Here is a 17,035-nt window from a genome sequence, read left to right as displayed (position 1 = left end):
ATAAGAGAATTTTTATCGTACGTATTTATGTATAAATTAAATTACGCTTTAATATCAAAATTATAGTTTAGTCAAACTTCTAAATTATTGTACTGTGAAAATTTTAATGGTTGATTAGAAAGAATAATTTAAGTATAACTAACAAATCCCTATAAGGAAAGTTATATATATATAGTTAGGATATATATATGCAATGAGCATAAAATTTTGAAGTACCCTATGAAATATAAAACAAAAAATTAGAAAATATAAAAAAATAATTAGTAAACCAATTAAGATAATAATAATAACAAACTATAAAAATAAAATGTTAAACCATAATATTATTAAATAAGTAAATATTAAATCATATATTTTGTCGAAGGAGAGATTTTGTTTATTTGCCTTAACTTGGATTGTATGCAAAAAAATTACCAAATATCAATAAAATTGTATTGTGTATATTATTAAACCCTTTAAATATACTACTATATTATATAAAATCAACATCTTCGGTTCGCTTGGTTTGCTCAGTTAATAAACCATACCATATCCATAAACCGTGATTTTTTAAATATAATATCAATTCACTAAAATCATTATTACTAGATCTAAACCATGTTTACTGATACCAATGCATAATTGATTGGATCTGAATAAACATAAAATGCCCTACATTTTGAGACACAATATTTTATTTAAAATGATTCTCATTTTCGTGTACTGTGCTCAGATTGTCCAAAATAATACATTTGTTGTTTTTCTTGCCTTTTCTCTTTATTTCTTACTTTCTATTTTATATTTATTATTAAACTTATAACCACAATTAATTACATTATATATAAGCAAATATAACTAAAAAAAACACAAAAAGCTAAACATAAAAACAAAATTGATAATATTATAAGTTACTAACATTCACCAAAACACATATAATAACTTAACACACTATAAATTCTTTCAACTCGGAATTAAAAAGCCAACAATACTAAGAACTTGGTCATCATTAGTTAGTGATATAATTCAATTTGGTGTACGCAATAACCATACTCACACCCAATTTAAGATAAAAGATTTTTTTACAAAGTGACGTCTTTTATAAAAATCAATCCATCAAATTCCGCCCGTAGGGCGGGTCGACCGTAGTTATTTATAGAAAAAGGAATAATAACGAGCGGCCAGCTAATTTATCTCTCTTTGCGTCACTGACTTATTATGCCATACATATATATCTGTAGTTTACTATCGGAATATATCTTTTTTTGTCTTTGGACTTTTCGTTGGATGAGTATTTCCTGGTATTTTCCAAAGTGACAAAATTAATATCTTGGATATTAGAATACGTAATAATTATCTCATTCACGACTTTAGCTTAAACTCTAGGTATTTAATTTGGCTCAATATCGTATTCGGATGGTAGGTAGTAGGTACGAACGGATATACCCCCTAAGCACAAGCCGAGTAACCTAGACTTTCATCGCAAGGCCACCTAGATCATCAATGAACCCACAACCAGATAAAGCGACCGAGCTCTCTGCCAACCGAGTTATACCGCCGAGTAACCTAGAACTTGTTTCTTTCACTTTCCTAGCTGCAGATAGTTAAATGCTTTGATCTGATTTGGAGTGTTATGTGCATTAACAATGTCTTCTTCGGTCCATAGGGAGAATATTTTGTTAAAATTGATGCAAATGAAGAACATTCAACAGATGATAAAAGAACTAATGCGCTGGGTACAATGCCTAAATTAGGTTATACTATGGCAGCTGGGAGGTTATTTTACAAAGGTCTTTTGGTGCTGCCAAGTACATCTCAACATATCTAACAAATACTTCGAGAGTATCATGACGATTTCATGGGGGGTCACTCTGGGCTTTTCATGAGTCATGACCATTTAGCAAATTCAGCAGGTATTCTGTTGACCAACAATGAAAGAAGATGTGAAGAGACATGTGGCTGAGTGCAATACATGCCAAACACACAATTATTCCACTTTGGATTTTGGACTTCTTCAACTAATTCCGTTGCCGTCTTTGTATGGTCATAATTTTATGACTTTCTAAATCTGAGGGTGTCAATGTCATCTTGGTTGTATTGGATAGACTCATCAAATATGCTCACTTTCTGAGCCTCATACACCCTTTCACGGGGACTGTGGTGGGAGAAAAGTTTGTACGTCTTCATGGATATCCCACTTCCATTATTTTCAGACAGTGATAGAATCTTTCTGAGCAAATTCTGGAGAGAATGATCTAGATTGGCTGGCACTACTTTGAAGTTTAGCATTCTGTATCATCTTCAAAATGATGGACAATTTGATGTTTTCATTCGTCGTTTGGAATCTTACTTAAGTTTTTTCACCTCGGTTCACCCCAAACAATGGCACAAATACTTATCCTTGGCAGAATCTTGGTATAATTATTCATACCATACATAATTGCACACGACTCTCATACAATACATAATTGCACATGACTCCCTTTAAGATAGTGTACGGTAGAGATCCTCCAAGTCTCTTGTGTTTTGAGGATGGATCGAGTAACAAAAGTGAGCTTGAAGCTATGTTGAAATCATGAGATGCTATTTTGAAAGACGCCAAAGCTCATTTGCTAAAGGCGCGTGAGCAAATGAAGAACAATGTACTTAAGAAACGCCGGGATTTCATATTTGAGATTGGCTCGTTGGTGTTTCTTATGCTCATGCCATAATGTCAATCTTCTCTAAGCAAAGCTTTTTAATTTGCAAAATATTATGGTCTTTTTACAGTTTTGGAACACATGGACCAGGTAGCTTACCATTTTAAACTACGAGAGGACAGCAAGATCCATCGTGGATTTCATGTTTCTCAACTAAAACCGGTTTTGGTAAGGGTCATGAAGTGACTACATTTCCGGTGATGTTTGAGGAGAATAAAGAGTTTATCCTAACAAAGCACACACTATGATGCAGAAGGTCATCTTGAGGCTTTGGTTCATTAGAAGGGCTTATCGGTTCATGAGAGTTTGTGGATGCGAGTGAAGGATATTACACGAAAATTTTCCACTTTCGAGCTTGAGGATAAGCTCGGTCTTACAGAGAGAGGTATTGATATGAGATAGAAAGTGTACTATCGGAAGAAGATTAGAGGGAAGAGAGCAGTGGAGTTGATGATCAAGTACATGGATGATCTACTAAAGAGGAGATCATAATGGCTTTTGCCGCGGAATATGGCCTTTTAATCCGTTAAAACATAACCAAAATAGAGAAAGTGATTTGAATTTGGTAATAATACCGTATAAACTGAATAAATGTTATTTTTAGAAAATCACATTAAATGAATATTGTACGGTACAATATCCATTTAATGTGATTTTCTAAAAATAACATTTATTCAGTTTATACGGTATTACCAAATTCAAGCCACTTTCTTCAACTTGGTAAGTGAACTATGTATATATTATCAGTCATAAATTATCATATGATATATATATATATATATAAGCATGTTACTATACTTTAATTAATCAGTTTACTCAATTTATTCGATTTGATGGATATTGAGTAAACTGATCAATTAAAATATAGTAACATACTTATATATATATATATATATATATATATATCATATTTTATGATAATTTATGACTGATAATATATACATAGTTCACTTACTGATATAATCTTGAAATTTAAGACATTAATTTGAATAATTTTTAAATTTTGTTTTTAGTTAAAGGCATTGACATACATGGATGCTAAAATTTAGTTATTTAATAATAGTATGATACTTGGATAAGACCTGCGTCTTGCGCATGATAAATTTTTATAAAAATTATTTAAAAAATATTATACGGAAAAATAAATTTATATTCTTGATTGAATTAATATTTTGGTCTTTCAATATTTTTTTTTAACTTTTTGTTAATCACATAATTTGTTAAAGAAAAAATAGGTCAAAAAATCACTTACCGCATAAGAACCTAACGTTTAGGTCGAAAAATCTCGGGTCTATTTGATTACAATGAAACTATGCCAGCTCGGTATTATATCATGATTTAGTAATTTAAAAATTAATTATGGTTATGAGAAGTTTACATTCACGTGTCAATCCTATCTATCTTCAATATTTTTCTCTTTTTCATTTTGGTTATTGTTCGATATAAATATTGATTTTGAAGTTTATTCTCATTTCGTTTGTTTGTTTTGACCTGAGATTTAGAAAATGTTTATGATTTAAAATAATTAAAAAGATACATACTTAGGTAAAGATCTGCACCTTTTGCAGAATAAATATTTTATATTTTATATTTATTTTATGTTTTTCTGCATATTATGAAATAATAAAATAATAAGTATATATATTAAATAACTATGAAATCAGTTAATAATATGTAATAAATTGGCGTGTGCATTTAAATCAAACTATCACTCTTGTTTATTAGCAATCATTTTAGGGTAAATAAATCAAAACAATCAATCTTATCTATTGTATATGATATATAATTAAATTTAAATGATATTAACATATATATATAGTACACTTTTAATATGGATATTTATTAAATGAAGTTTCTACTCATATAATTTTATGATTATTTGCATATTTGTGTAACAAAAGTTTACACCAACAATTTTTTTTTTAATGTGGGATAATTTCAATAATTTATAATCATTTAAAAAACAATGAAGATTTCAAAATTAAAATATTAACTTTTCAATATATGTTCAATGCAAATATCAAAATATAAGTATACATTTTCATACGATGTATAGTTTAATTTAAACGATAGATATGTATATATATTAACATAAAAACCTATTAAAATAAAATTATTTCTTCATATGGTCTTAAAATCATTGTATCTTAATATAGAAAAAATTAAACCTTGATCATAAAAGTTTATGTGAGACTTTTAACAGTTTTAGCAATTTATAATCGTTTTGAAAAATTCAAAATACAACATATACAAAAAAATCTAGATTTTTATTATATGATTAATGTAATTATTTAATTTATTTTAATAATAAAGAAATAAAAAAATGATAAAAAAGTATACAAATTGTTATCAAATCTTTATTGTTTAAAATCATTAATTGCTATATATATATATATATATATATATTGTAATCACATTAGGTAATTTTGTAGGTTTTATTTAAGGAAAGCCTGCGAAACAATAAAGATTTGATATATGCGATCAACTATAGCCTGCAAAATATTATTTTGCTAGAGAGTATAATTTTCAGACTATAGTTTATATAATGTGCTCTAGAATTCTTTGAAATAGGATATAGAAAGCATACACAAGTGCCACATATGATGAAGTTTTTTTTTTTATTTTACAAAATTCAGGTTATAACTTTTTAAAGGATCCTCAATTAATATATAAGGGATTATTAATTTTATATTTTTTACTAATACTACAATAATTTTTTTTATTTTAATTATTTTTAATAGTTAAATAAAATATTAAAAAATTCTATTTAAAGGTTAGACACTGAAAATATCTTAATGTTTTAATAATTTCAATTCTAATTAAATTGGTTATTATAAAAGATAAATCTATCTATTAATATAAAGTAGACATGAATTCTCTTCTCCTCTTACCACCTAAGAAAATGTGGGAAGGAGAGTTCGACACGTGTCCACCTTTTATTTGAGTTTCGTTGCGTTTCGTTTTGTTACTGTTAACGGGCTTCTACGAGATTTTTACTTTTGGTTTCGTTACTCTTATTTGGGCTAAAAGAAATGAACAAAACTTTAGCCCATTGTCATCTTCACCTTCCTCAATAACGACGTCACTTGAGATTTCTACGGTCCTTCCTGTTTTCGACCTTTTGTTCATCTCTGTATTTTCTGGAGAGAAATTTGAGACAAATCGTCATATCGATTCCCTGGATAGAGATGTTTCAGTGTCATTTCGTCTCATCTTCTTCTCCTTGGAACCGTTACAGACTGAATTGATTCACTGACATTAACAAGGTTCTTAACTCATTTGACCCATTTCAACCACGATTTCTCATTCATTACATCTTTCCTCTCTTCCAAACTGTGCATCTACAGCTATAAAAAGGTATGCCTACATACATAAACATCATCCTCACAAATCCTAATAACAATTGAAACTTCTTTTTGCAATAGAATGGCGAACACATCTCTCTAAAAAAACGAGGATATAGGGTGGAGTAATCTGGGGGTTAGGAGGTGATAAAGAGATTATTGATCTGAAACCTGAGCAAAGCTGAAGAATTTAACGAGGTCCAATCAGAGAAAGAGATTACAAGTGGAAAAAGCAAAGTGTGATCTGAATTTAAGATATGTCCATATAATCTTTCTCTTAAATCATTTGCTATCTCTTATAATATGCTTTCTTATATTCAGTTTTCAGTTTTATAATGATGAAAACAGGGAATCATGCTGACAAAAATAAATCAGTTCTCAGATACGCCATACGATCCGGTCAAAAATGTTGGTTGTTTTAAAAGCTTTAAGCTAAGGTGGAGTTTAAGAGATTGAAGAGGATCCAGTAAAAATGCAACAAAGTCGCTGGAAAATCAGATCATCAATCAAGTTGAGGCAAGTAATGAAACCATGATTCTATGTTCCACCATTTGCTTCAAATATTAAGAATCTTTCTGATCTCCCTCTACTACTGCTGTTTCACATCTGTCTGCTTCAATGTTTTCACAATCAATTGTGTGGACAGGGCGTGGAGTTTTTCTGCAGGAGAAGTTGAGAGTATTGATACTGCAAAAGGTTGGTGCTACACCTCATAATGCTCTAAAAATCTTTCATATGGTTCTGCATCATTTACATGCTGTTGGGGTTCTAAGGTAATTCTTCTCAAACTCATGGTAAATGACATTAAACGGGAATACACAGCAGCCATGAACCACCCAACTCTAACAATTCTCAACTCACTATCACATATGCTGGTACCATGTCCAGCTATGTGTTTCAGATGGTTCAGACTCTGCATTGTTTATGGCTTTTGACGGTGAGATGACAAAACTCACTAACACCCGTGCTGATGATGTTGTATAACTTATGGTACCATTATCCAATAACCATTTTAATTCTTCTATCCTACCCTTGACCACCACATCCACCTAAAATCTTAATGCTAGCTTTATGGCAGGGCATGATGTTACAGACCCAGATCAAAGGTCACTTCCCAGTGCATTAAGGACTTGGTCGGCCGCACTTACACCTTTCACTTGAAGCTTTCCTCATTCAACTTCTCCACCAAGCATGAATCATTCACCATATCAAGGATCTTTGACCGCAATCTGCGCTCACAACCATTGTCCATATGTGTATCCCTGTTTTATTTCTAGCTTGCTAAGAATGTCGTATGTTTGGTTCGCAGGGGGTGATAACAATCCCATAGACGATATTCCTGGCGTTGGATCAGTAAAAACCAAAACCTCGAATGGTGTGACCAACGCGCCAATTTTGGAATGATGATTCTGTAGTGATTAAGGGGACTACATCCACTATTGGTGTCTTACCATGGTGAACCATTTACTGCTGGAATCACTGTTCGATCAGCAGCTCAGCCTTTACATACTCATATGTTCTTCAAAATTTGATCTTTGTAGTAGCCATGTTCAAGATTTAATAAATTAAATAAAAAATTGGTTTACAAATGTCTTGGTTCGTTTCCACTGGTAACTTATATACTTTAGACAGATTAGTGTTAGTCAATCAACTTAGATTATATTTATTAAAACCCATTTGTAGGGCTCATTAATTAGCCATGTCCAGCATCCACAAAGTTCTACAACTCCAGACAATCGGACGTTACATTATATTATTTAGGCGATCCCAAAAATTTGGCAACATATAAGTCAAACTAACAAAAAGGAAATGTTTCGAAAAACAAACCGGACATTGACTCGGCATTGTAGTTGGATCAATGGTCAGACGGATCCAACCGGTTCAACCGGGTTTTTAAGTTTAATTTAATTTTAGATTAAGTAACTATATATGTATATGTATAATTATAATTATAAATCTATTTTTATAAAATTTATTTCATTGTTAGGATCTAAAAATGATACGAAAATAAAATAAAAACTTGAAAAATAATATTAAATATAATGAAAAATAATTTATTTGGATATACATTTAAAAAAATAATATGAATTTCTTATGAAATATTTTTTTTTTAAATTGAGTTTTTTATATATTTTTAACTTGAAATTGAGAAAAACGGGTTTTAATATTGAACCGAGTCACTGGTTTTAGCGAGTTTCACCGGTTTTTGACCGGGTTTGCCGGTTTAACTCAAATCCGGTTTTTATTACAACTCGAAACAGTTAAAAAGGCCGAGTCACGGTCCGACCGCTCCAGTTTTCAAAACACTGCAAAAAGGGGTTGTCCTCTACATATAAGCATCTGGAAAAAAAAATTGCCTCAAACTTCACATAATCTACGCAAATACCGACAAACTGAAAAAAAAACAAATGAAAACTGGACTAAAATTTGGATTTAACGCAAAAGTTTGTCACGAAAGTTGTTAGAGCAACATTATCGGTCGGTTTGTAAAAGAGAGGTTCTTAAAAATAATATAATGGCATTTAAATTAAATAATTAAGTTTTGATTTATACTAAATCACTAGATTCTTTAGATAAAGACATGTACAACAAAAGATGTAGATAAAGACATGTAGAAAAAATGCAAACAAAGGTTTTTAAATACCTCTGCTAGAGTCTAGAGCAGTTTTAAATAGTGGGCTAGTCAATTTGGAAAGATGACTTTTGAGTATTATTGTTTGGGCTCTTGAGTGTAGACGTAAAAGATTATTTCACCCCAGTTATTCATTTTTGTTTAGTTATTTGGGAACCATATTTTAAATCTCTTAAAATGGATCACTGGCTATCTATCTATCTATTTTATATATATATATAAAGTAGGTTTGTGCTTTCTCATCATGCATCCACGTCAGCAAGTAGATAGGGGCGAATCACGCCACCTGGCATCTCTTGATTTTTCTATTTCACTTGGGCTTCGTTAGACTTATAAAACTTTATAATAGGACGGCCCAAATTATTTAAGCGCTGGAGGCATTTAGGTTTGACCCATAAAACAAAAAGTGTCGAAGTGTCATTTGCTTTCCATCTTCTATCCGCGTAGCTCTGACTGTACGGCTCCTCATCCTTAGGTTGCTATCGGGAGAGTATCGTGTTTCCTTCAATTCTGGAAAGATCGGACTTGATCTGTTACGGATCCATGGCAAGGTATGGGACCTTTTAAGAAACCTATCTTCATGGGTGATGATCTGTTGATGGCAAGTTGACGACGGTTTCTGTTTTTTTCGTTTTCTAATTTTGTGTTCTGATTGCTCTATGGATGTTTCTAACACCTTCCTTGTCAACTCGAAGCAGAATATGCTGTTATCGAATCCAAATGATCCATCTTCTTCTCTAACTCCATCGGGTCTGATTAGGACTCGTGCTCTTCCGATGAACAACGGTCTAGACGAGTCTTGAGCCAGAGAGCCCGTTGAGAGATTTCTTCGTCCAAGTCAGCAAGCATCTCGGCTCTGGAGCAGCTCAAGACCTATGCTATTGACCGTACGTGTCTCTGCGTCTGGGTTTCTTTTAAGTTGGAAGTTTTAAAAGCTATTCGAAGTTTTGATTTAAGTTTGACGTAAAAGCAATCATCTTGACTTTTCTCTCTAATCTCTGAGCTGTGTTTAATTGCATATGATTTCTATAACAAAGATTGTATACTTCTTCAAGGGATTAAGTTCTGCTTTGAACTCTGATTGATTATCACCAGTATACACGAAAGAAGCAACATTGGGTGATTGGCCTTAACATTCACACAACTCCTGTTGAGATGTATGAGAAGCTTTCTTTTCCCGAAGCTGAATGGCCACGAGCTATCACCGAGTTATACAGTTTGAATCATCTTTCTTGAAGAAGCTGTTGTTCTCAATACTTGTAACGGTATGGAGATTTATGTTCTGCCTCTATCTCAGCACCGTGGAGTCAAAGAAGTCACTAAATGGATGTCTAAGGTTGTTTCCCTTTCCCCGTACGTGTTCTCTCCATCATTGGATGATGTTATCTTAATATTCTTTCTTTGCAGACAAGTGGAATCCCAGTTTCAGAGATTTGCCAGCACCGTTTCCTGCAGACAAGTGGATTTCCGCTGTGGTCTTTTGTTCTTTAGTGAGGTATCTGAACCACTGATTGTTAACCTCCTTTTTCGTCTCAAGTACTTCCCTTTATGATAAATCTTTTTTTTTTTGCTCTATAAATCTCTCCAACACCATTTAGTTGCATCCTTTATTTTTATTCTGCATATGGTACTCCCAGAAGTTCGTTAAAGGACAATGGGATAAAGAAAATTGTGTTGCTGAGTTGAACAATTACATAGACCGTCTCTCGATAATTCACCACCCTTCTTCTCTTTTTTTAGCTCTATTCATGTTTTGTCTAATTTCATAATCAATTCATAAACTCTCTTTCTGAGTTTCGTTTTTCTCGGTTCTCATGTATTCGGTTCTGTAACTACGACCAGATATTGTCTTTGGCAAATACCAACAGAAAACTACCAGGTATGATTTAAATCTTCTATATCTAACGCTTTACCAAGTTTCCATTGTATTCACGGAACTGGACTTTTAAACTTTCAAGATATACTTGGTGAGCTAACTGCTATCAGGAGCACAATCAACGATCGGACACACAGCTCACAGCATGTTATTCTTACTTTACATATAGATAGGTACTCGCTAAGTTGAAACTTCAGTGGCTGTCATCGTTTTAAACTATGTCTGTTATTTATCTTTTCATAGATGTTATTTTCATTGACTTGGCAGGGATGTGTATGAATGTGTAAGCCTTTTTGATGGATTAGCTTATGTATTTCATGACAAATTGAAAAGCTATGGGTCAGAACCAAAAGTTGTGTTGGTCACTGGCAATCGTCTGTATTTTTCTAATACAATGGTGGATTTGAGTTCTAGAAATTTGAAGAATGGTGTATAGATTTTACTCTTTTTTAATAGTTTTCTTATTACTGTTTTGCATATTGCTGCTTTGTAGGGTGATTCTGGTATTGTGGAAGCTACAGCCCCCGACTTTAAATTGCAGATCTTGAGGTTAGTGATTCTTTTATTTTGTACTAATTAGTTCAGATCGGTCTTCTTTATCTCTGCTGTGTATTTAATCTTATAGAAAGTCTGGAACTTTTTTGGGGGTAAATATCTCTTAGAAACCCAACATATAGAAGCTATGTCAGTTCAGAGAAACAGGGAAGAAGCAAGAGAGGAGAGATGCACATGAATAGCCAAGAAGATGCAAGAAGTTAACAAAGAGCAGATGAGGCAAAGTCACTAGCTTTAGCTGCTCGAGAGAAGCTCAGAAAGGCGAAGGAAGAGTCAGGTGAAGCGAAGACAGAAGTCTCTGTCAATTGAGGCGGAAAGGGAAATGAGTGTCGTGATGGAATTCATGGACCATAGTTACCTACAATGTGGTCATTGAAACAAATGGAATATTTATTTAGGCTAATGCAATCAGAGAGAATAAAATAAAAATGTGTTTACTACTATCATTTTATAAGGATTTATGACATATAAGTGACTTTGAAAGGTACTTTTCAAAACTTTATGCAATCTCAGATTAGTTTATAAATGATTTATAAACTTTACAAATGATTTATTAACTTTTGTAAAATATTTATAGATCTTTATAAAATGTTATGGACTCTTATACAAACTTTATAACTTCAATTAATGCATTGATAAGGTAGCTTTTATGTTCTTAACAACAAAAAATACATTATTTATCTTCTACCAAAACTATTTGTGTACGTTCACTTTGTCAAACAAATAACATATCCGAAGATGCACAATACCACCAAACATATTAGCGAAAATACATTATTTCCTATGATTTCCTAGAAAATCCTACAGCATTCACCATAAGATAATCTCTATGGTTTTCATGATGCAATCATATCTCATTTTCTTAAAAGGGAAACCGCCTCAACACAAATAGCAACTACAATAGTAAATTTTCAAACTAATCAAAATAGCTACTTACAAATGTCCATAATTAAATTACACAAATAGTGGTTTGAAGTTAACAATGAAACATATCTACGCTCTCTTACTTCTGACCATATGTTACATTTCCGCTGCAATGATCAATGGTTTCGAACAAATATAAGCTGACTCAGATATAGGAAAAGTCATATATGATTTAGAATTATTACAATTTATAAATGTGTTTCTTATGTTCCAGTTTTTAGTTTCATTTACATACTACTTTTTTATTTTTCATTTTAATTTTAAAATAAAATATATAAATATTTTTCCTCATTTCCTAATATGGTCCATTGTCATAATGGGTTTCTTACCAAAAATAAAATAAGAAAAATATATAAACAAAACTTCATTACATACCTTTAAATAAAACATCAATTTTACTTCATGTTTAAATTCCAACTTAATTAACTTTGTTACGACTATTGACTTTTTATTATACTTTTATTGAATCGATTAGTCACAGCCACTTATGCTATGACACTTTAAACTAAGCAACTTCAAAATAAGTACGGTCGTTAATCACTACCAAATGGATCATAAAAATATCATTTCCTTTCAATAAATTTTTATTTTCATATTTTTGAACATATTTTATTTACTAAGACCATAAAATGAGTTATAAATTCATGTAACAGTAAAACATACGAACTCGGCGCGTAGCGCCGGAATTCCACTAGTATTTATATAAAAAACAATTTGTTCTCTTCTCTTTGCGCCACGTAGGATTTCACCTAGATAATTCGTGCGTCGAAGAAGTGACATGGGTCTTTCTCATTAACTCGTTTGTTTATAATGGGCTTAACGAGTTAATAGTTTATAGGGTTTAAATAATATTATATGGGCTTAAAACACATGAAAGTTTGGCCCGTTTATAACCTTCGTCTTCGTTAGAGTCGCCGAGGCTTCCAGGGTTCATCTTTTCTTTCCTTTTTAGGGTTTATTGTATCTTGCTAAATCTCAGTAGTTCTACCAACAATGGAGTTTCAGAAAGGTTTGGTAAGATGTATCTTCGCGTGTAATCTATGCGTCGATTGCGTTTTATATGATTCTTCTCATCATAGGCGTTACAAGTTACACCGATTCAACGCCATAAAAGAGATCTTTACTCTTGCGACCCACTACCACGTTCATTCAATTTAATGATAATTCATTCAATGATTCCTATCCCTTCAAAGGCTGTCGTTCACTTACTATATAAACGTAAGGCTTCTCCTTTGGCTAACTCATCCTCTCATTCATTCTTCTCTGTGAATCTGCTATTGTAAATGTGTAAGTCTTTCCTAAATATTTATCTGTTCGTTCGATGTAAAAAGAGGCCGCGACATGCTCCTCCTATCCTAAGGTAATTCCGGCTAACAAAAAAATCAATCTCTTTAAAGTGTTATGATTTTAGCTTAAAGTTCTTTAATTGATGTTGTTCATACTGCTCTTTGCATCCGGTTTTTGTTTGTTTGGTTATTAATTATTTGTCCCAACATTAATGAATCACAGAGGAACCGTGTCAAAATTTTGGTGATGGCCCATCCCGAGGAGAAAATAAGTGATGCAGAACATCAAAACTGCAATATCTGTAGCATCAAGTTGACGTTATCAAAAGCCAATAAACTTAAAAAGAATAACACTGACAATCAAATCACAGAAAAGGTGACCTTCATCTCTCTCTCTCTCTATAAATATATTGTATGTGTATAGTGGATAAATAAGAAAGACAGAAACAAAAACAGCAATTTCTCAGTACATTGACTTACAAATACGCTTATTTGTTTTGTTGGATCATTTGATTTGTTGTGGACCTTACGGGTAATGGTAAGATCAAATACGTGTTATTTACAAACTACATAAATACATCGACAAAACCGCAAACTTCTTTTGATTGTGTCTCTTGCTGTTTGTTCTATGAGGCACGTATTACGAAGAAAAAAAGGGGATCTTATGAGTGGCCTCATGCTTGATGAAAATAAATTTTCTCATCAATCTTTTATGTTGCTATGGCTAAACTCATTAATCTCATCATTTTTCTCATTCCTCTTCTTTCTGATAGTCATGAAAAACTCATGGGACTGGTGAACAGAAATACTGAGTTATGAACACCTCATGTGTATCCTGCAAGGCTTCTGACAGAATCAAGATTTCTGGAAACGAAAACCCAACCGCCAGTGATTATGATCCGTTGCAACATTCACGTCCATTGGAGACAGCCAATGCACATGTTCAGCCTGCTTGCGACGGGAGCACTGTTGAGAGCTACTGGTTCTAGGGTTCGAGTGTTTTCTCAGAAAGGCACGCAAGACTTAATCGATCAAGTTAGAAAACTGATAATTCCTCATACTGACCCAGTCACAGAGGAAAGTTGTATGATGAAAGTAACTAATCTTTATTACACAGGAAATATATTAATCTTCCTGCTTGGAGTGACACTACAAGAAAACGTGCCCATAACAATTTCGTCGTAAATTTACATGATGTTTACAACGCAATTACGAGAAATCCAACTTTCGTTGTAAACGCAATGTAAATTTACGACGAATAGATTTCGTCGTAAACTCCATGTAAGTTTACGACGAATGTACGTGCAAAGAGAAATACGTCGTAATCATTACATCGACATTACAACGAAACATGTTACCGTTATATTTAGGTGAAAACGTGTATTCAATGTGCTTTAACTTACCTAATTTCGTCGTAAAGTCGTTGTAAATAATATGTTAAAACCATGTAAAATCCATGTAAAATATTCCTTGTAAAATCGTTGTTATATTTCAACTACCCAACACGAAAATTTCTCTATATATATGTCATTTCCCACAACTCTCTTCCTCACAACACACAAACGGGAGAAAAAAAAATCCGAAAAAAAAATCAGAAAAAAAAAATTTCAAAAAAAAAATCTAAGAAAAAAATGGCCGGTGGCGGTAGTATTTACGAGTTACGGAGTTGGATGTATTTGCACAAAGATTCTGACGGGAGGGTGACGAACGCATTTCTGAGCGGGCTAGAGACATTCATGCACCAGGGGGGCTGTACACCGATCACACAGGAAAGCGGTAAGATGTTCTGCCCCTATCGGAAATGCAAGAATTCAAAATTTGCACGTAGTGAAACTGTATGGAAGCATTTAGTAAACAAAGGATTTACACCACAATACTACATTTGGTATCAACATGGAGAGGGTTATGGGGGAAATGAAGCTAGTAGTAGTAATAATAATTTTGAGGATGATCATCATAGTGAAGAACCGAATCATTTGCATAATGAATATAATTATCATCAAGATCATGAGCAGATGGTAGATCATGATAGGGTTCAAGATATGATTAGTGATGCATTTTTAGAAACAACTACAACAATAGCTGATAGAACTGGAAATGTAGAAGAACCTAATTTGGATGCAAAAAGGTTTTATGAAATGCTAGATGCTGCAAATCAACCAATCTACACTGGTTGTAGAGAAGGTCTCTCTAAATTGTCTCTAGCAGCTAGGATGATGAATATTAAAACGGATCATAATTTACCTGAGAATTGCATGGATGCATGGGCGGAGTTGTTTAAAGAGTATTTGCCAGAAGACAACGTGTCTGCTGAATCTTATTATGAGATTCAGAAATTGGTTTATAGTCTTGGGTTGCCTTCGGAGATGATTGATGTTTGCATCGACAACTGCATGATCTACTGGAAAGAAGATGACAAGTTAGAAGAGTGTCGATTCTGCAAAAAACCACGATTCCAACCGCAAGGCCGTGGGAGGAATAGGGTACCGTACCAAAGGATGTGGTACCTACCAATTACAGACAGATTGAAAAGATTATATCAATCTGAGAGGACTGCTGCGTTGATGAGGTGGCATGCGGAACATGTCCAGAGAGATGGTGAGGTTGCACATCCATCAGACGCAAGAGCGTGGAAACATTTCAACAAGGTACACGCAGATTTTGCTACAAATATTCGGAATGTCTATCTTGGGTTATGCACCGATGGATTTAGTCCATTTGGAATGTCTGGTAGACAATATTCTTTGTGGCCAGTCATTCTTACGCCGTACAATTTACCGCCGGATATGTGCATGGAACAAGAATTTCTATTTTTGACCATATTAATCCCTGGGCCGAAGCATCCAAAACGGTCTCTTGATGTTTTTCTTCAACCGTTGATAGAAGAGCTAAAGCAATTGTGGTCAGAAGGGGTGAGGACGTACGATTGTTCCTTGAAAAACAATTTTACGATGCGAGCAGTTCTGCTGTGGACGATAAGTGATTTCCCTGCTTATGGGATGTTGTCTGGCTGGACAACACATGGAAGATTATCTTGTCCATATTGTCTTGGATCGACGGATGCTTTTCAACTGAAGAATGGTAGGAAGAGTTGTTGGTTTGACTGTCATCGTCGCTTTCTTCCACTTGCCCATCCGTACAGAAGAAATAAGACATTGTTTCGGCACAAAAAAATTGTCAGAGACGGTCCTCCTCCATATCTCACCGGCCAGCAGATCGAAGCAGACATTGATTATTACGGAGCTCAGGAAACAGTTAAAGTTGGAGGAAATTGGCATGTTCCTGGAAATATGCCTGATGGATATGGTGTGTCTCACAATTGGCATAAGAAGAGTATATTTTGGGAGCTACCCTATTGGAAGGATCTTCTCTTACGCCACAATCTGGATGTCATGCATATTGAGAAGAACTTTTTTGAGAACATCATGAATACATTACTTAACGTCCCTGGGAAGACAAAAGATAACAAAAAGTCAAGGATGGACTTACCTGATATTTGCTCAAGAAGTGAGTTACATATCAAGAGCAATGGAAACGTTCATGTTCCCATCTTCCGGTTGTCATCAGAAGCCAAAACAACCTTGTTTGACTGGGTTGCATCAGAAGTTAAGTTTCCTGATGGTTATGTTTCAAATCTGTCAAGATGTGTTGAACGAGGTCAAAAGTTCTCCGGAATGAAGAGTCATGATTGTCATGTGTTTATGCAACGACTACTTCCATTTGCTTTTGCCGAGCTCCTTCCA

At 33.4% G+C, this 17,035-nt stretch overlaps 1 protein-coding gene across 14 annotated transcripts; it reads left to right on the top strand.

Moving 5' to 3' along the window:
- Positions 1-9,043: 9,043 nt before the first annotated feature.
- LOC125581884 lies at positions 9,044-11,582 on the top strand. Of its 14 annotated transcripts, none has more exons than XM_048748063.1 (9): positions 9,044-9,202; positions 9,350-9,538; positions 9,747-9,987; positions 10,059-10,146; positions 10,494-10,530; positions 10,610-10,700; positions 10,795-10,924; positions 11,021-11,076; positions 11,190-11,582. In XM_048748063.1, the coding sequence occupies exons 3-9, from the start codon at positions 9,839-9,841 to the stop codon at positions 11,284-11,286; spliced, it is 648 nt and encodes a 215-aa protein (XP_048604020.1). In that variant the 5' UTR covers positions 9,044-9,202; positions 9,350-9,538; positions 9,747-9,838; the 3' UTR covers positions 11,287-11,582. The 14 variants fall into 14 exon arrangements, 7 of the variants coding, with proteins under 7 accessions (XP_048604020.1, XP_048604024.1, XP_048604023.1 ...); XR_007319653.1 differs by having other exon boundaries at positions 9,058-9,202; positions 9,347-9,538; positions 10,771-10,810; XM_048748067.1 differs by having other exon boundaries at positions 9,058-9,202; positions 9,347-9,538; positions 10,795-10,810; positions 11,217-11,582.
- The last annotated feature ends 5,453 nt before the right edge of the window (positions 11,583-17,035 follow it).

This window comes from Brassica napus, chromosome C2 (genome assembly GCF_020379485.1).
Source record: "Brassica napus cultivar Da-Ae chromosome C2, Da-Ae, whole genome shotgun sequence".
Classification (NCBI taxonomy): domain Eukaryota; kingdom Viridiplantae; phylum Streptophyta; class Magnoliopsida; order Brassicales; family Brassicaceae; genus Brassica; species Brassica napus.
Note: the sequence above shows the minus strand (reverse complement) of the source record. Positions and strands in the feature narration are given on the sequence as shown.

Coding starts and splice junctions, on each gene's coding strand:
- LOC125581884 (XM_048748063.1), top strand. CDS start 9,839: ATGGCCACGAGCTATCACCGAGTTATACAGTTTGAATCATCTTTCTTG. Junction 10,147..10,493: donor GTCTTTTGTTCTTTAGTGAG/GTATCTGAACCA, acceptor AACTACGACCAG/ATATTGTCTTTGGCAAATAC. Junction 10,925..11,020: donor TGTATTTTTCTAATACAATG/GTGGATTTGAGT, acceptor GCTGCTTTGTAG/GGTGATTCTGGTATTGTGGA.